The sequence below is a fragment of the Tursiops truncatus genome, chromosome 12 (assembly GCF_011762595.2).
Source record: "Tursiops truncatus isolate mTurTru1 chromosome 12, mTurTru1.mat.Y, whole genome shotgun sequence".
Lineage (NCBI taxonomy): Eukaryota > Metazoa > Chordata > Mammalia > Artiodactyla > Delphinidae > Tursiops > Tursiops truncatus.
Window position 1 is genome coordinate 88,436,987 of NC_047045.1, and position 19,198 is coordinate 88,456,184.

The 19,198-nt window shown below is 55.2% G+C and overlaps 1 protein-coding gene across 3 annotated transcripts in view; it reads right to left on the minus strand.

The window, feature by feature from the left end:
- THBS2 (thrombospondin 2) overlaps positions 1–18,356 on the minus strand; it is a 28,105-nt gene extending 9,749 nt beyond the window's left edge. The window contains exons 1-15 of one of the 3 annotated variants that reach the window (XM_033836604.2): positions 18,169–18,356; positions 16,638–16,661; positions 15,419–15,493; positions 13,482–14,038; positions 12,256–12,340; positions 9,494–9,690; positions 7,813–7,953; positions 7,144–7,240; positions 5,663–5,830; positions 5,240–5,416; positions 4,328–4,501; positions 3,717–3,844; positions 3,482–3,634; positions 2,845–3,063; positions 371–478 (exon numbers count right to left, since the gene is read on the minus strand). In XM_033836604.2, the coding sequence (XP_033692495.1) occupies positions 371–478; positions 2,845–3,063; positions 3,482–3,634; positions 3,717–3,844; positions 4,328–4,501; positions 5,240–5,416; positions 5,663–5,830; positions 7,144–7,240; positions 7,813–7,953; positions 9,494–9,690; positions 12,256–12,340; positions 13,482–14,038; positions 15,419–15,470 (2,256 nt within the window). In that variant the 5' untranslated portion in view covers positions 15,471–15,493; positions 16,638–16,661; positions 18,169–18,356. The remainder of the gene's footprint in view (positions 1–370; positions 479–2,844; positions 3,064–3,481; positions 3,635–3,716; positions 3,845–4,327; positions 4,502–5,239; positions 5,417–5,662; positions 5,831–7,143; positions 7,241–7,812; positions 7,954–9,493; positions 9,691–12,255; positions 12,341–13,481; positions 14,039–15,418; positions 15,494–16,637; positions 16,662–18,168) is intronic. The other 2 variants (XM_004323609.4, XM_033836603.2) reach the window with 2 other exon arrangements.
- Between the last annotated feature and the right edge of the window lie 842 nt (positions 18,357–19,198).

Genomic DNA, 19,198 nt, shown 5'->3' on the forward strand with positions numbered 1-19,198 from the left:
ACGTCTGCAACACTTCTCTCGGGAAATGGTAACATCTAAATTCTGCCCTAAAGGCAGGGAGTGGCAATATCGCTCATCCCAGGCAGCCCCCATCGCTGCCACCCGCCCCAGAAGCAGGGGGGATAAGTCCCTTTTACGCAACTAAAGGTAAACTAAACCACTGGAAGCGCTTCTGACAGAGCACCCCAGGCGGCTCCATGTTCGGGCTGCCTCGTGTGCTTGTGCGAAGGACAGACGTTCCCTGTCGGTGACTTTCTGTGACTAGCCCAGGAGCGCTAAACCCGGCAGTTCACGGGGACCCCTGGGTGCAGAGCACTGCGCTCCCCCACTCCTCAACCCGAGGGCAGGTGCCCAGGTGGTGCAGACCCACCTTCTCATCGCTGACACCGTCGTTGTCATCGTCATCGTCACAGGCGTCCCCGATGCCGTCCTTGTCAAAGTCTTCTTGCCCAGAGTTAGGCAGGAGGGGGCAGTTGTCCTGCAAGCAGAGAAAGCAGGCTAGTTACAAAAACATTCCCAAGAGCCCGCTTCTTTCAGATGAGATGGTGAGGGCGGAGCCAGCGACATCACGCCAGGCACCTGTCCTCGCGGGAGCAGGACGGAGACGCCGCGGCCCCGCGTTTCCCCTCAGGTGCTGCTCTAGGACCGACATCACCACCGCCAGTGAGCTGAGGCAAAAGGAGCCTGTGTCCTGAGCTCGGGATTCCTGTATGCAGCTGAATGACTGCGGGAACCAGGAGAGAATGAAAATACAGGACAGGGCAGAGCCTCCCGTCCCACTGCTTCCCACAAACTCCAAGCGTCCATCCAAAAGCCAAGGTCATAAACCTTCAACCCTCACTAGCCCACAGGTGGCCTAGAGTCTCTGTTCAGGAACCGCGGCCCAGCTCCCCAAACCATCTCCCTGATTCAGCTCTGCCCAAGAAGTGGAGGATTCCCATAACGGTGGAAAAAAAGTCATTTTGTTTCAGTCCAATGATATAAGGACTCAAACCCGAGCTGTACAGACACTGCAGCCTGAGGGAGCTGGAAACACCAGGAGAGGGTCCACGTGAAGGTGTTTCGATGCCATTAACACAGGTGTCCCAGAAGCCCCAGGGGTTCAAGGGGGTCAGGGGTCTCATCAGAAGCACAGCCCAGGGCCATGTCTGGAGCCAAGCTTCAACTCCAGCCCGTGAAGGAGGAGAGCATATTCCTGTGGTGTGGACACAGGTCCTGACGGAGGGACTCAGCACCTTTGCAGGGATGAGTAAGGGAACCTCTCAGACGGGGTGAGGGGGCTTCCCATGAACTGTCTTACTTTTGCATCTGTTTGTTCCCATAAGTTATATTTAATGCAAATATAATGTGCAACTTTGACGTGCCACCTTTTTAGTTATTAAATTCCTGTCTGAAGTTCCACAAAAATGAAAAACAAAGAGGGTGTCCTTCGCCTCGTGGACACCTTCCATTGTTCCTGCTACGGTACCAGGGCACCCTGGGTCCCTAGTGGAACTCTTCATCAGTAATCGCATCCAATAGGCACCCACTTCCTGCAGGGATTTCCAAGCTTGACACCTGACCTTGTTAGGTCAGGGAATGTGGTCAGGGAGATACAGTGAAGGTTGCAAACTTTGTCTCTGTTATTTCAAAGCAGATTCACTTTTTGTTTCAGTCAACACCTGCCATCTTTAATCAAGAGGGCGAAAGATAAAATGTAAAACTCTCTTTACTCAAAATTCACAAGAACAAATCAATATTAAATAGATTTATATATGTATATTTGCAAGTAATGTCTTTTGTGAGTTTGTAGTATTTATATTTCTGAAGCTTCTAAGGTATAAAACTTCACTGAAACGTTTTGGTACACCTTGTTTAGTGGTGTGAATGGTGTCCCCTAAATATATGCCATGTCTTAACCTCTAGAACCTGTAAATGTTACCTTATATAGCAAGAGTGGCTATCACCTTACATGGTAAAGCTAATATCACCTTATATGCAAAAGATGCGCTTGATATGAGGGTCTTGAAAGGACGAGTTTACCCTGGAGTATCCAGATGGGCCCTAAATACAACCACGCGTGTCCTTATAAGGGCATCAGGGGGAGTTTGAGACAGATGCACAGAGGAGCAGGCAGAAGCAGAGGCTGGGGTGGTGTGTCCACAAGCCACGGACACCTGGAGGGCCCAGAAGCTGGGAGAGGCTGGAAGGACCCTCCCCTGGGGGCTCCAGGCAGCCCAGCCCTGCCACGCCTTGACCTCAGACTCCTGGCTCCGGACGTGAGAGGGTGCAGTCCTGCCTTTTAAAACCACGAGGTTTGTGGTCATTGGCTGCAGTGGCCCCAGGAAAGGACGCCACCCCGTTACAGGCCCTAAGGAAGCCCCACTCACCCGGGGGCCCTGACCGCTTCCTGTGTGCAGCACATGGGGGTCTTTGCAAAGAAAATTGTGTGCTAGGCTCTGTGTGAGCACAGCCCGGCCCACCTGCAGACCTCAGGCCCCCACAGCCTTGGAGGAGGGTGGGGCCTGTTTACATCGCCCCACCCCCAATGAGTCAAGCCTCTTTGTATCAGTTAACAAACATGTACTAGGCTCCGCGTCCTCTCCCAGCTCCCAACAATCAGCTGCTTTTCCAGAGTGGTCCTGGAATTTGCAGAAACCCACTAGGCAGACGCCTTGGAGGGGCTAGTGGGTGGGCAGTGACACCCCAGCTCCCGTCAGCTTCGGGGGTGGGGACCACACAGAGTGCAGGGCCCACACGGAGCCTCTGACTGTTTGGACCCGTAGAGGCACCTCCAGGGCCACAGCTGCCCCGAGCTGGAACCGCTGGGGCCTGAGGAAGGGGGACCCCCTGCCACACTCTCACCTTGATGCAGTGGTAGGTGGCGTTGGTGGCGCAGACCAGGTTCTTGTTGGGCCAGCCATCCAGGTCTGAGTCCTCCCCGCAGATGAGCCCGTCGCCCGCGTAGCCCGTCTGGCACTCGCACTTGTACATGGGGTCGCTGAAGTGGCCCAGGTAGATGCACTCCGCATGCCTGTGGCAGCTGTGGCTCTTGTCCTTGCAGGGGTCCTCAGGCTCACACAGCTGCGGGAGGGCCGAGCGTGTCAGGACGCGTGCTGACCCTGACCCTGACCCTGACGGGAGGGCCGCGTGCAGGGCGCAGGGCTCCCGGCCACCCACGGGATGCTGAGGAGGGACAGCGTCCAGAGACCCAGGGCTCTGCTCCCCTGGAAGGCCCCGAGCAACAGCAAGGTCACGTCGGGCCTCCGGTGGCGCCTGGGGTCACGGGGAGACCACGAGTCCCCACCCTGGCCCTCGGGGATGCTGTGCGAGAAAACTCAGCCCTGTGGTCCCTGCGGGTGGGGTCGCGCTGGCCGGCAGAGTGAGACCGTCTCTCCCCCAGGTCGCCGTCCCCGCTCCTGTCCCGTCCACCCTCCAGTCCCAGCTCCCGCCTGACTGTCCTGCTGTCTCTAACAGGAGCTCGGAAGGCCGAGCAGCTCACCTGCTTCTCCGTCCTGGCCGCCTCCAGGCCGACGCCGAAGGGCTGGCTCCCCTTGTAGCGCGGGGGGCAGGGCAGGCAGTGGAAGCCGGGGTTGGTGTTGACGCAACGGTGCGCCTTGCTGGTCGTGAAGCACACGTCGGTGACCAGAGCGCACTGCGGGGACCAGCGGGCCAGACGTGAGCCCACGCTCCCCACCTCCGAGGCACGCCCCGCCGCCTGGGAAGGGGGCACCTACCTCGTCCAGGTCCTCGCAGTGGGTGCCGTTGCCCAGGAAGCCCAGCGGGCAAGAGCCGCAGGACCAGGACCCGTCGGGGAAGCTGCGGCACTCGGCTCCGGGGAAGCAGGGGTTGGACAAGCAGCCGTCTGCACGGAGGAAGCAGAGCAGAGTCAGCAGCCGCCACCAGGTGGCGCCGTAATGAACCCACACACGAGGCCCGGGTGATGCCCTTCACACACTCCGGGGTTCAGCTGTGGAGAAACTGAGTGAGTTAGGAAGATGCTGGGGACAGCCACCAAAAGTCACCACCTCCAAGAGTAAAGCGTCGGAGATGTAGGGGTGACGGGCCCGCGTGCTCTGTGGCCGCACTACCTACGATGCTCCCTTCTGCGCGCCATGCTTTCTGCCTTCACGTAAAAAGGCCAGAGGAACACGAAGCAGAGCGTAAAGCTTCACGTGTGTAGAACGGATTTTTTTCTCTGTATTTTCCAAGCATTTTTATACATTTAATCAGAATTAAAACCCAACGGTGTCTTCAAAGACGCCTGCGGCTGGAGCGTCCAGGCCCCACAACAGATGCCCGTCGGCCGAAAGGCTGGAGGCTGCGGGCCCGTCCCGTGCACACCCACCTGCGGGGCAGCTCCTCCTGTTACACATCTGATGCTCCGTGACGTCGCCGACGCAGTCCTTCCCTCCGTGCTGGGGCTCCGGGCTGTTACAGATGCGTGTCCGCTCCCGGATCCCTCCGGCACAGGTGACCGTGCAGGCCGACCATGGGGACCAGGGGCTCCACCGACCGTCGACTGGGGGAGAGAGGACAGAGGGGTCACTCTGGGGGCGCGGCCTGCGCTGGGGGCTCAGGACAGAGAGCCTGGGGTAAGGCCACGCCTCCACACGTGGAGGAAGCCTGGTAGGAAAGTCCTCTCAGGACCGTATGGTCAGGGAGGGATGAAGATGATGACAGTTCACTTGTTTCGTTTTGTCTCTGGGAAGGGAAATCACACAATCTTCTGTGCTCAGAACCTGGGACCATTGACCGGGGGCCGCTGGCTATGGGTCCACCCCTGCCACGGGCAAGAGGTGCTCACGTCTGAAAAGCTGTGCGGAGCTGAGTTTCATTTTAAAAGGCTGTCGCTCATCATCAGTACAGATAACTCAGTAGGGAGAAGACTCACAGCACAGCCTTTTCTGGGCGAAGACCCTGCCCACGTCCCAGAGCAGGCCTGGTACAGGGAGCACGTGTCCTCCCAAACCCAGGCCCCAGATGCCCCAGATGCGGGGGGGGGCGCCTCCTGAGCCCCCCTCCTGTGCCTGCTGTCACTTCCCCCTCAGTCCCGGCCTATTTCTGCTCCATCGTGGGTTAACTGGAGTTTGTTCTGGGGAGGTCAGAGCTGAGCACCGCAATGGGCATCCATCCCAAGGCCCAGCTTCCAGAAACGCCGACCGAGAGGATCCCAGTGCCTTGACCTCGCGGGGCCGCGCCGGGCCTGTGTCCTGCTAAAGGCCGGCCGCGAGCCCGGACCCCGCCCTTGTCCACTCACCCGGGCAGGGCGGGCCCTGGCAGGCCTTGGTCTCGCGGCCGCTGCCCTTGCAGCTCCGCCCGCCCATCTGTGGCACTGGTGAGTTGCAGAGCCGGATGCGGGTGACATTGCCGACCCCACAGGTCACGGAACAGGAGGACCACGGCGACCAGTGGCTCCAGCCACCATCCTGCCGGACTAGCACATGGAGGGAACAAGGACATCAGAGGCTCAGGGCGCTGAGTGAGAGGCGGGGCTGACCCGTCCCGGGAGTCTGCCCATCAACCAGGCAGGAGTGGGGAGCCCAGCTGGGGAAGAGCAGGGTGCGTGGGCCACATGGAGCCCCTCCCAGAAAGGGCAGCAGCAGGGGGTCTCTGGACCCCCAAGACCCCAGGGGCTGGGCCCTGTCCCCCACCCCGGGCCGGCCCGGCCTCTGACACTCACTGCGGTGGTCGCACTTGCCCAGGCTGCACGACCGCGTCTGGATGGATGGCCCCAGGCAGGTGTTACTGGTGACATCGCAGGACCGCCCCCTCTGCTGGGTACCAGGCCCGCAGGTGGCAGAGCACTCCGTCCACTCCGCCCATGGGGACCAGCCGTCCTCGCCGTCTGCTGGGGGGAGCACCACTGCCCATCAGACCTCCCCGGGGACTGCCCCACACAGCAGAGCCCAGCCCTGGGCTCCGAGCTGCATGCCCCAGGTGGGTGCTGGCAGCGGGCAGACAGCAGGGCCGCCCCACGTCTGTCCCAGGGTCGGAGCGCAGGGGCCGCCCTCCCAGGAAAGGAAAGCAGGGGGATGCACAAGGAGCTTGGCCAGAAACCCAGGGTCTACTGGCAGGAAAGGGGTCTGTGGTTGCTTCTAACGGCCTCACAAAGGAGAGCGCTGAACCCTGTCTGCACAAGCTTTCGCTGGAGTTGCTAAGATGTAAGCTATTTCCACCTGCACCTCCATGTGCTGATTTATATATGGTGATGAAACTTCAATTTTTGGTTGAAATTACAGACACTAAATTTCATTCCAAATACTTTAAATTGGAACAAGTTAAATAAAAAGGCAATTTCTTGCCAAGAAATTCTTCACAGGAAATTATCAATCTCTGAATAACAGAAAAGTTGTACCTTAATGCAAGAGATCGTTCTGGTAAATAGTAAATGCTACGATTCAACGTCTCAGAAGCAGCAAGAGAAGAATTTGAGGAGACCCTTCCTGGGCTTTTACTCAACAACGTGAAATGGCTCCCTCTGGGCAAAAGTGGGCCCTCGGGCTCCCGCAATCACACTGTTACTCTCTGTAGCAGGTCCGATTTGGTCTCTGTTTAACACCTAATATACGTCAGGCACTTTCGTACATATTGTGCTGTTTATTTTCATCCTAAACTAAGCCTGTGTCATGGGGACACTCATTCTGTATTTTACAGATGAAGAATCTGAACCCTGGAAAAGCCACATTTTGCTCAGATTCATGGAGGGGCAGAGCCTGTGCTCATGTCCGTGGGCTCCCCGAACACGGAAGCTGCCCAGCCCCGCCCGGGTCACCAGACTCAAGGACCCCCAGACCAGGATGAGGGCCAGACAGTGAAAGACAAACAGGACACGCAGAGCAGCAACCGATTCAGTCAAGGCTGCCGGTGACACCACGAGGAAGGGGGTGGGGAGCCGGTGTGAAGGAGGCTCAGTTGCTCTAGGGTCAGCTGGGGAGGGCGATGGGGGACTCAAAACAGAGGCGGGGGCTGTGGCTTTGGATCAGCACAGGAGGGGAGGCTGAGGAGGACCAGGGCCACTGCGACCCCAGAGCCACGAGCATCTGGGCGCTTCAGGAAGACCTCGGAGCCCTGGCCCCTGCGAGACCGTCCGACACAGACCCGCATGGTCCCACAGCCGGGGCCGCTAGTGCCGAGGCCGCCGCCCGCCCGCCGGGCACTCACCGTGGAAGCAGGAGGGACAGCACTCGCCGTCCACAAACGATGGGTCGGCGCACGTGGCGGGAGGGCAGCTGATCTGGTGGCAAACGGTTTTAAATTTCTGCAAGGAAAAGAGGCATTTATGTCACTCATTTAGGAACATGAACACTGACCCAGGGCTGGACTGGAAGGGTTGGCAGGAAGGCTGGAGGTCTCTGCCCACAGACCCCGCCGGTTACAGGGACGCGAGCGCATCTCTCGCCGCGCGCACGCTCCTTTCTCCGTCCGCGGAGCCGCGGGCACGGGGCCTTCCGCGCGCTGCGGGCGGGGGGACGCACAAGGTCGCAGCGGCGTCTGGTGTCCAGGCCCTCAGCAGTGGAGACCAGGTGCCAGGACATAAGGAAACTAAGCATCATGTTGTGTCGTGGGCAGTGACCCCATCCCCAGCGGCTTGTGCCGAACCCGAGGCCCTTGCAGGACCGAGTGGCCTCAAACACAAAGATGTGGGGGACCGGCCAGCCGTCGGGTGACACTGGCTGCACCCTCCCCGGCTCTCTGGGCGCAGAACCACGGGGGCACTCGGGCCTCATTGGAGGTGGCCCCCTTCCCCACGCCCCACACGCGGCGCGGGGAACAGAGAGCAGGAAGCCTCCAGCCCGGGGCCGCCGCCAGGAGACCACGTGCCCGTCTCACCTTGCAGGTGCACTTGGTGCAGCTGTCCACCACCCAGGTTTCATTCTCCGCAAAGAACCTGCCGTCCTGCAAGCAGGCGGACATGTTCCTGGTCTTGGCGGGTCCTCCAATGAGCTCCCAGAGAAACCGGTTGTCATTTGACTGGAAAGTGGAGGGAAGGAGGTCAGCACAGCCACAGCAGGCTCTGCAGCCATCGCACACGGGCGGATGCAGGACGTGCAGTCGTGAAGGAGCCTCAGGCTGGACCAGGGGGGACGGGGTCCCTCCCACCACCCGCAGCTGAAAACTGAGGTTCAATTCTTGAATTCACCCATTCTCCCAAGTGTGACAGACACAGCTGTGGTAGCACAACGGCAAAGGCAAACAGACATAAGCCCTGCTGTCGTGGGGGTTACAGACTGCAGGAAACAATGCAAAGTTTAAAAGAAAATCAACTAGTGAAAGTTACACCATTTGTCCCCTGAGCACGTGTGTTGTCACCTCCCTCCTTCTAGGCACCCTGCTCCCGCTAACATCTCTGATGTGGGGATAATGGGCGCTTTGAGAATCACCCAAAAGATATGCCCCCCCCTCTGGCGCAAAATGGACAGAAACACACCATCCAGATGTTTTTGTGTGATTCAGGGAGCTGGCGAATTTCCTTAATCCCCAACTCCAATGTAGGTAAACTTCTCCAGAAGCTCTTTTCAGCTGAAAGCGAGACGCGTCAGGGGCAAAGGCTCCCCCGCTCCTGTCTCGGCCTCCCTTCTGCAGCCCCTCCCCCGCCGGGACCCCCCGGACGCCACCGGCACCAGCAGGGCTGAGGCTCTGTGTCCTGAAGCAGCCAGTTAGAGGTCACACGCCACGTGCAGCTCGTGGGAAGGTCCTCCACGTTTACGAAGATGCCCGCCCAGCAGGGCCCCCGCCTGCGGGTGACCCTGGTCTCAGCGCCCCCAGCCCTGAAGGCTCCCTGAAGTGGCGAGCGCTGGGCGGGGAGGGTGCTCTCCCCCGCCCGCCCCACCCCTGCCCCCACCCAGCACGTGGTAGGACATCCCAGAAGCCACACTCGTCGTGGGTACTGCCCAGCCAGCACCCTAGCTGGAGCAGAAGTGCCCCATCCAGGGCCCTTGGGTGGAGCAGAGCCTCAGGGGCCTGGCGACCCCTCCCCTCTGTATTCTTTCCCTCGGAGCCGCCCCGGGGCACAAGCTTCCTTCAGCTGAGCTCAGCCTGAGGTCTACATGGCGGGAGGATGGGCCCACGAGGCTGCTTACTGCCAGCAACCTGCTCTGAGCCCTGAGGCGCGCTTGCTAAGACTTGAGGCACGTGTTCTGCCCCTTGACGAGCTGCGGAGAGGAGACCAATCTGCCTGTTACGGCCTCGAGGCTTCAGGGACGGGCTCCGCTCTGAACGCCATCCTTAGGTGAATGCACCTCCCTCGGGTGCAGGCTTCCTGTTTCCTGGGAGACGAGCCCCCAGGGTTGAAGGACTGAGAGGGAGGCTTGTGGCCGTGAGCACACTTTCCATAAGCACCCCTCCCCCGCCCTCCAGCCACACGTCCGGAACCAGCAGCCTGGTCGTCAGGGAGCCAGGTGGTTACTCGAGGCTGGCAGTGGCTAGTCGGGGGTAGTGGTGGAGAGAGTGCTGGTTAACGGTGGACAGCCGAGGTTACTCGTGGTTAGAGGAGGGTCCCCGGGGCACCCACCACTTTGCGCAGGTTCTCGTGGAGCTGGTTCACAATGACATGCAGCCCCGACAGCTCCCTGATCAGGCTGCCCAGCTCCTCGCAGGAGTGCTCGCACACCTCCGGGCCCTTGGCCTCGCTCCGGCCCACGTGCTCCACGGAGACTGGGGGGCTCAGGTGCAGCGTCTCCGTGTTCTCGCTGATGGCGTTGGCTTCGGCTGTGGGGAAGACACGGAACGGTGAGCCCGCTGGCCTCCGGCCACAGCCTGGCCGGGCCCGCGGGGCGCTACCCAAAGCACTGGAGCTACACGGGCGCCAAGAGCCCGAGAGCTGGCGGAGGTGTTTCCCGTTGCGGCCCTGCTTGTACCAGAGGCGCTGCTAACCTCGCAGCACCGTGGGGACTGAACCCCAGACACCACCCACGAGCAGAGCGAGCGGTCAGCTCAGGGATGGAGAGACGCAAAAAGCCAGAGACCTACAGCTGCATCACGCATCGTGCTCAAACTCACTAGAGGCAACAGTTTCCTGTTTTTCTTGTTTTTATATAAATATTTATATCATTTATTATCTAAGATAAGTTCCTTCTTTTTGTCCCCCACCCTAAACCTGTTTCCAGCCCCATATTCTCCATGAATTCCAACAACTCCTTTCACTCCTCATTTATCCCCTTTTTCCATCCCAAATGCCTTTTCGTTTGGCTACTGCATGAAGGCAAATTCAGTTCTTTTCTTGCTAAATGAGTCATTTCATCATTTCCCTGCTGGCCTCATGAGACCCCGAGAAAGGCAGAATCCCAACCATGGGCTCAGAGCTCACTACCCCAGAAATAGTACAAGCGCCTGGAAGTCCCTGAACATGGGACACACACGCGGCTATGCCACTAGTTACAAAAGTGATCTGGGCAAGTGCCGAGACGGGTGTCGCCCTCAGGGGAGCCTGGCCAGCTGGGATGTGGCCGGCAAGCCAGCCCCAGCGTCCTCTTTGCAGTGATGCTCAACTGTCTCGTCCGATACATTCCATTACTGAGTTATGACCTGTCAATGTCATAATTCTGTCAGACAGTCTATGATCGAGTTTTGTTGTTTGTAAATCCTTGTTGCAACTCACACTGATACCTCAGACTCACCAGACCTAAAACCATATATAACCATACAGACATAAGCATATTAATCACTACATGTATGTAGAAGAATAAAAATACGGCAATAATAAAAGTGCCTGGAAGTCCCACGACCGTCTCATGGAAGATGGGCAGAGCCCTTCCTCAAGATAGGACACCCCCATTCGTGGCATGCAGGGCAGGGACCGGGGTGAGGGCCACATCCACTCTCCCCCCCATCAAGGGTCAAGTGCCCCCTTTCCTTTTCTCTGTCACAGAGACGTGCCCACCCCACCGGGTGACCGCTTCCAAGGATGCTAAGCTCTTATCTAGAGACAAGCAAGTCTCCCTCTATCAGGGCCCCCAGGACCATCTTCTCTTTCTCTGTGTCCTGTGGGATGTCAGTTAGTACTGTCTTAGCCTTTTTAGAACTTTTGCTTTTTTATGACCTCAGCTCCCCGCAAAAAATGTCTATGACCTAATCCGAAGGGGCTGATATTGGCATTTCAGCCGGAGCTGGTGGTTTGGGATGGGATGTGGTCCAGAGCTTCAGAGGCTGTGGTGCTCAGGGAGTTTGGAGCTGAGGGTGTGTGACGGGAGGCCTTATAAGGTCCTCTCACTGCACAGGCCACCAAAAGTCACAGTTTCATTTCTTTCCTTTCCTGAACTCAACTGGCCGACTGTGGAAAGACGCACAGACTGAAAGGTGGGCGGCCTCGGATGGAGAGACCCGGATGATGCCTGCAGTGCCGGCGCTCGGGGCTTCCGGCTCTGAGCCGTCAAGCCAGCCCTCCGGGCGCTCCGGGGGCAAGGGCTGGGTCACCAGCCGCGACTGCGCATTACAGACATCAGATCCTACGCGTCCTCACGCGCGGATCCACACGAGTACAGTTTATGTTTCCTTACAGCTGACACGAAGAAGCTTCTTAATGGAAGTAAGTCGGAAAATGGGATCACGTGGCAGATAAGAGCCTCCTGTGTGGGACGCGGCCTGGGGGCGGGAGGTGCGCTGCTCTGATGCTCACAGGCCACTCCCCCGACAATTAGCGGCCCTCCTGGCACCCCGCTTCTTTATTTGTAAAGTGAGGGAAGTGGATAAGCCCAACTCAAGGGGTTTTGAAGATGAAATGACACAATGCATTCAGAAAGCCCCAGCATAGTGACCTTCAAATACCAAATGCTCAAGACAATGTTGACAAATTATGGTTGAATGTAAATTCAAAATGCAATTAACAGACAGCGTGGGATTACCTGTCAATGATGCCAGTGGCGTCCATTTTCATAATAAGGCTGTACCAACAGTTGTGAATAGTATAAAAAACTTCCATAAACCAAATTGGACAAACGTCTCTGGTTTATCTTACTAAGTTGATCTTCCCACATCAGTAGACTGGAATAGTCGCATGTATTTAAAATCATGTTAAAATGCCAGGGGTTTATTTTTTGGCATGTAAAATGGATTCTATTGGATAATTAAAATATATTCATAATGAATCCTTCAAGCAATGTGTTGTTTCAGAGGCCAACACATCCCAGCTGACCAGCGAGCTCATTCACGGCCATGGCAGCGCTTGAAACATATTCCAACATGTTTACTTATGTCCCACCGGCCCCTCCCCACACACCAGAGGAGGAACCCGTCAGAGGTGGGACATGGGGCACCACACGCAGCCCAGACACCTACCTCCCTGGCTTTGCTGACAACCTTTCTTGCTCAGAAGATCTTCCACAGAGTTTTCAAACACTAAGTAGACGTTCTGCAGCAAACCCTGAAATATGTACAAGGAAAGAAACAGAGATGGATAAACAGCAAATGTTCGACGCCACGTTAAACGATATTTCAAAAATACAGGATGTAACCTTACAGCAGCGAGAACATTTTCGTCTGTGCTTTTGCCCTCAGCAGGTCTGAAATCTCATTAATGGGTTATCTGTGTGTTACTTTGAAGCTTCGTTTGAGGCAAGAGGCAGACAGTGGGGTTGACCCGAGGAGAAGGAAGAGTGTCTTAGAGAAGGGGCAGTGGCCCCCAGAGGGATGGCAAGGGTTGTCTTCTGAACACGCTCAGGGGACAGCGGGGGCCACACTCTCTCCGCAGGGGACTCTGCGGGTGCCTGGTGTTCCCGCACGCGGCCATGGGTCTCGGGAACGTGCACTGTTCCAACCACAGAACAGACGGTACAGCTATGAGACCAGGCCGTCCTCCCGGTGACAGTGAGGGGCTTGTCCCAGTGGGGCCAGTCGGCCACGTGGGCCTGGGGGGCTTCCTGACAATGGCCAGAGACCACGACCAGCATCTCTAGGCCTTTACTGAAATAACTGAGTCTAATCATACATTTATTTCCAAAGAATACACACACACCTGGAGGAGAACAGTTACTAACCCTCCACTGCCGGTTCTAAACACTTGCATTTAGAGAGATCCTCTTGTAAAAACTATTATAACTGAGGTGAACATGGAACTAACTATTCCCTCATAAATCAATAGCCCCTTCCTTAGAAAACATAGTTTCTCTCCTGTCTTCCTGCCATGTCAGTACTGAACTGGAATCTGGACACATTTGCATGGGGCTGCGTCCTCAATCATCAAATGAGTCTTCACTCAGGAAATCGCTGACCATTTGTGCAGCTGAGAAAGGGCACCTATGCCAGCGTGCTCTGCTCCTTCCTGGTTCAGAAAGCCGTGTGTGCCGTGTGTGCACGTAAGAGCGTCTACGAGTGTGTGTGCAAGCATGTGTACACGTGTATAGTCCGTGCACGTGTACAGGATTGCATGTGCCGGTGGGTGTGCATGGTGCACGTGGAGCTTGTGTGGGTAGGTGCACGTGTGTCTGCTCCTCCAAGGCCACACCCGACCCCTGCACGAGGCAGCGCGCTAAGCGGGGCCCTCGGCGGCGTCCCGCACAACCTACCCGGAAGTGACTCTCTCGGGCGGGGCCCTTGGCCACGTACATCCTGCTCTTCTCCGTCTTCAGCTGCTCGTAGAAGGGCTCGTCCAGCGTGAAGCTGTCCATCAGGTCGCAGCCCACGTAGAGGCTGTAGGTCTCTCCGGTCACCTGCACAGTGATGTTCTTCCAGTGGGAATCAGCCAGGCCCACGTCCTCCAGGGAGATGACGTGCTGGGTGCCGTCCACCCAGTACGTGAGGTCCAGGGTGTCGGCGGGGCCGTTGGACACGATCTCGAACTGCCTGTGTGTGGCGCCTGGGCCCTCCAGCGCCAGCAGGGTGCCCCTGGACTTGCGGTCCTGCTTCAGGCTGGCCGTCAGGAAAAAGCCCTCCTTCCGCCGCATGGCCTCGGCGATCCGCCCCAGGTGCTCCGCGCTCACCGGAGGGATGTAGTCAAAGCGCACAAAGCGGTAGGCGGGCACGCTGGGGTCCGGGCCCCGGAACTGCTTGACCCCGATGGTCTTGCGGTTGATGCTGCTGATTCTGAAGAGGTCAAAGGCGGTGTCCTCGTCCTGGTCGCCGGCTGCCGGGGAGCAGAACAAGGTGGTCACGGGGAGCAGCAGGCACAGGCACCCTCATCTCGGGGCCCCAAGTCCCCCCTTCCTCGCCTGGGTGCTCGGGCTTTATTCCTCGAAAACCACCGCTACCTCCCCCCTCAGACATCTGCTTCCACAGAACCAGCTCCGCCCTTGACCGTCAGGGGCGCTCTGCTCAGACCAGCTGACCCTTTGCCCAGCAAGCCTTCCTCCAGGACGGATGCAGCGTTCGGGTCATACTCGGTCCCACCTGCTCCCGGACCAGGACCCTGGCCGCCTGCTCTTTCCTGCTCTTCCACCCAGAGCTGAAGCTCGAAGGCAACCTTCTTTCTAGCCTCTGATTGCCCAGAAAGGCATCCCGCAGGGAAGTGCACCTCCAGTCTTGCCACTGGCGCATCATTAGAAAGCAGTTACATTTCATGTCGCTTTCTTAGATCAGCGGACTTGAGCTTGTCACGTGGGAATCCCTTATTTTGTAGAAAGACGTGCTCCCACTCAGGGCTCACCCTGCGGGGGAGCATCTGAGAGATGATGAGCCGTAAGGCCACAAATGAATGGTTTTAAGTCACCGTCTAAACTACTGGAAAGAGTTGTTGTCGGACCTCCCCAAATCCTAACACTTTAAGTCATTCACAATAATTTTCTGAACAGAAAGTTTAAACAGAGAAAAACTTTTCATCTAATACTTGGCAAATTAAAGCATTATAATACACAGTGTTGCTGATAGAAGTGTCATTTTACTACCTGCAATAGAGCTATTTGCCCATATCTCAAAAATCCTTAAAATAATTAAAACCTTTGACTCAGCAATTTTACGTTGGGAAGCTATCCTAAATATATAACCACAAACTCTAGGATATATGTATCCACAGCAGTATTCCATGAGGCATCATTTATACTAGTGTAGATGGGATGTGTAAAGTAAACGGGAATTGACCTAAAAATACTGGGTGTTACCTTCTAATGGAATATGATACAGTCGTGAAAAATCATGTTGTAAGAAAAGAAACACATGGAAAAATATTTTTGATACATTTTTAAGAGCAGAATAAAAAGTGGGAAGGAAATAAGTTATAAAACACCAAAAAGTTTAGTATGCTGTGAATATCACATATGAAAAAAGGCAAAAAGTGCCCCAGCCAAAGACTGCATCTCCAGGTCAGACGGTCTCTTTCTCTACCACCTGGATTTTCCAAAAATAAATGATTTCCTGGTGTATGGACTCAAAGGTAATTGGGGATTCATCTTAAACTAAGTTAAGGAGGTTCCATCCGGGCCTCCACTTTGCCCATCCCTCCTCCCACAGGCGAGGCTGTTGCTCTGGGAGCCCAGGTCACTGGGCGGGGGGGGGGAGGGTCCACACTCACCCCAAGCACCGTACCAGGGCCATACGGCCAGCAGCAGCAGCGGCCACAGCATCCTGCCTCTGCCGGGCTGAACCCCTGCGAATAAATCAGACCCGTTACTTCTGAATACATGACCTCAACGTCTAATGTAGACTGGGATTTTTACTCATATGACCATTTAAAAAGAATTTGTGCAGGAAAATCAGAACTGCCCACATGGATTTGTGGGCAGTTAAAGCTAGATAGGAAATGTGCTTTTCAAATGGATTCTTCTAACTGTAGCTGGTATTCCCTGGTCTAGCATTTGCTGACAAGCACTATGCTAATGACGTCCTAAGTATTCATATTATTTAACCCTCATAATGACCTAGGAGGCAACAACTATTATTATCGTCTCCCTTTTACTGACGGGTAAGTGGAGTTCAGAGAAGTTAAGTGCTTGCCCAGAGCAGTGATGCTACTGAAAGGTGTGGCCAGGATGTAAACCCAGGAAGTTTGAATTCAGAAAAATGTCAGCTTGGGGAAAATGACCTATGAAGACATTTTGTGTAAAGAGCCAAGAAAAAAGCTGCACATGACTTAATTAATAGAGTAAATATTAACTGTATATGCGTTAGAAGTAAACTTAGTCTGGTGGATCATAATTACAAAAACAAAAATAGCCTTCTACTGAGTAATCACTTTTACTTTGCTCTTCTGTTTTCCTGAGGCCTGTTTTTCCATTCTTGAGGATTCTCAGTTGGCAGGCTCAGCAGACACTGGCCTAGAAGTCAGAGACTGGCCGGGAGCCCATCCACCGTTAACCCCTGCTCAGCCTCCTGGTCTCCGTGCTGAGCAGCTCACGGCCCCAACGCCCCTCCGGCGATACACTGCATCCCGCTGAGGCGAAGCCAAGCTGAGACCCTCACCCCTCCCTGTTTAGGGCTTCAAACATCCTGAGCTTCTCAGTGACGAAGAAATCCAAGGAGTCCCCTCTACAGAAGGATTTGGAAACCTAGAACTACCCATTCCCCCCAAGATGGGGACCATCCCCTGGGCAAGCGGGGTCCATGCAGAACCCTCAGGTTTCCCCCTGGGATCCAGACACTTGCTTTCAGTCTGCCCACAGCAAGTCCAGAATTTCGCTGAGTTCCACCTGCACATCGAGGAGCCAGCTGTGTGCCCAGGCAAGCCCCCGCCGGGCCAGGCTCAGGGCTGCCTTGTCAGGCACCCTCTGTGCAACCTGGGGAAACTTACTTACCCTCTCTGGTCTCAGTCTCCTCTCCTGTAGAATGAAGAATGGGCATTTAAATTTTCTACTCATGGGGTTATTGTGAGAGAATAAATCAAGCAAGTTAGTGTCTGTAAAGGCTTAGGTAGCCCAGCAAGCACAGGGCGCATGGCTGTTCATTGGAATGCGCTGTCCCATGACCACCCAGTGCAGTAGGAGTGAGGGTGTTGATAGGACTCCAGAGGGCTGAGTTACACGAGTGAAGCCTCGTAAGGGACTTGGACTAGCACTTGGCACTCAGTGAACACTACGCAAGTGTTTCAGAGTAAACGGTGGGCAGGCACGTCTGCAAAGCTCAGGTCTTTTCCCCATTCAGCCTCACGTGCACCTCTGTCCCCTGCAGACAGCAGTGACCACTGCCTCTGGCAATGACAAGCTCCATCCAAAATGTAAATTTCCAAATTCTGGAGGCTCAGCTTCCTATCAAGGGAGTATGCTGAACTCTGTTGCTAACAAAATCAAATCCTCTGACTCTAAAGCAGAAGTATCAGCCCTCTGCCATCTGTCCCATCTTATCTCAGGGGATCGCGACAGCAGAAAAGAACGCAGCAGGGTCGGAGTCACGGGTATGGCTGGTACAGCCTTATCAAGTCCTGTGTTCTTAGAAGGCAACACGTGTGATATCCTACGACACACGCCATAGGGACGGGGACACACGCTCCCATATCCTACGCCTCACTTCACACATTTACTGCTTATTTAAGGTCATATTTTTTTTCCAAAGGAAAGGTTTCCAAAGCCTTCTGCAACAGAATACCATTAGAACTTGTAAAGATCTTTTAAAATTCTTTTTATATCAACAATCAAAGCAAACATAACTTCACTGAGAAACACTCCTTCCCTCGGCCGAGAGCGCCGTGATTTCCCCAAAGGAGCCCAACTCGGATTGACAGAAGTAACGCTATTTCCCCTCTGCCTTTTCATCTGCAAATTATTCCCCAGACTTTCAAGAACAGCTGGAGTCCACGGGCAGCCGGAACACTCTGCAAGGCTCACTAAATACTATTCATTAAGAACGTTCAAAAGCACTTGTCAGCTGTGAAAAATGTTTAGAATTTGTCTCTATAACCTCTCCGCTTGTTTTTCACATGCTCAGGAACAATTTTTTCTAGTTTCTTTCTCATGGCCACACCTTGATAATAAACCTTATGTGGAAATGTCTTATTTTGTAGCTGAAAACAGAAGCATCTGCCCAAGTTTCCAGGCAGGTACATTCACGAAAGTAACAAGAATCCTCAGGTGATGCGAAAGCCCAGGAGATCACAACATTATCCCTGCAAATAAAGTGCTGAAAATGAGTTTACTCGCCTCAGTTCTCCAACTGGGCGGCACAAATACAAGGTGAAGACGTGTTTGCTGTTGAGGTACTAATAGGCATGCCCCCTCCTTACTTTAAACCTCTTCTGCACTTTCTCCTTCTCCCCTCTTAGAATCAAAAAGAGCCTTTTCTGAAAATTAAACTACAATGAAATGTTTTGGTAAATTTAAAAAAAGCTCTTACCTGGTATGTGGAAAACCTGCAGGGATGACTTCTCTCAGAGTTGGGAATGGGGTCCAGGAGGTATGAGGGTCAGGGAGGAGACCCAGCCCCACTCAGCAGAGGAGCTGGGCTCAGAGCTCGGTACCCGCCGGGCAGCAGGCGCTCCTTATATGCGCTGGGTCCTGTGTGGGGCTGTCAGTCAGACACACGCGGAAGCAAGCTGAACTCACTCCTTCGGAGAAATGACATAATTCCTCCTCTGATCTCGCATTTGCTGGAGTACCGGGCACCGGTCTGGTCCAGCCTCCCCCCAACCCCGTGGCCCCACCCCTGCTCCGACCCGCAGCTGGGGGACCACAGAGGAGAAGCCAGATGAGTGAGGGGAAGACTAACTTTTCCTGTCTTCTCTCAGGAAATAAAATGCTATAAATAAAACCAGCAAGATTGGCTGGAACTCCCCTTTTTGCTTAGGAGAAAGAATGCAAGCTGTAGGCTTCAGATCTGGTTCACATTACCCAAAGTGAGAATGGTCTTTCTAAACCAAATAAGTAACAATCAATAAAACGCAAAAGGGTAAGTGTGTGGAAATGATCAGTCCACCTACTGATGAAGTTATACGGGCCAATTCATTTATCATGTGCGGAAAGTACGATATTTAATCTAAAAGGAAGTCAACACATCACCTAGATGACAGAGAAACAGGATGGGGAATTATTTTCATCCAAATTCTACTTCATGAGCTCAGCCCGGACCCCATAGGATGGCCTCTCCCTGGGGACGCCCAGTGTGCGGCCAAGAACCTCTGGCACAGACTTTCCCCGCGGCATGAACAAGCCGTAGTCAGCTTCCAAGGCTCGCTTACCAGGACAGCCCGATGAGCGGGTCGTGCAAGAGGAAGCCTCGAGAAGTAAGAATAGCAACAGCCAGACTCCCTGCCACTTCCCAGAGCTCACACATCCCCTGAGGCCAGGCTGCGCCCTGGACGGAGGCAGGAGATGGATGGGAGAGGGGGCGGATGAGGGGCAGGTGGATGGAGGGAGGAGGCGAGACA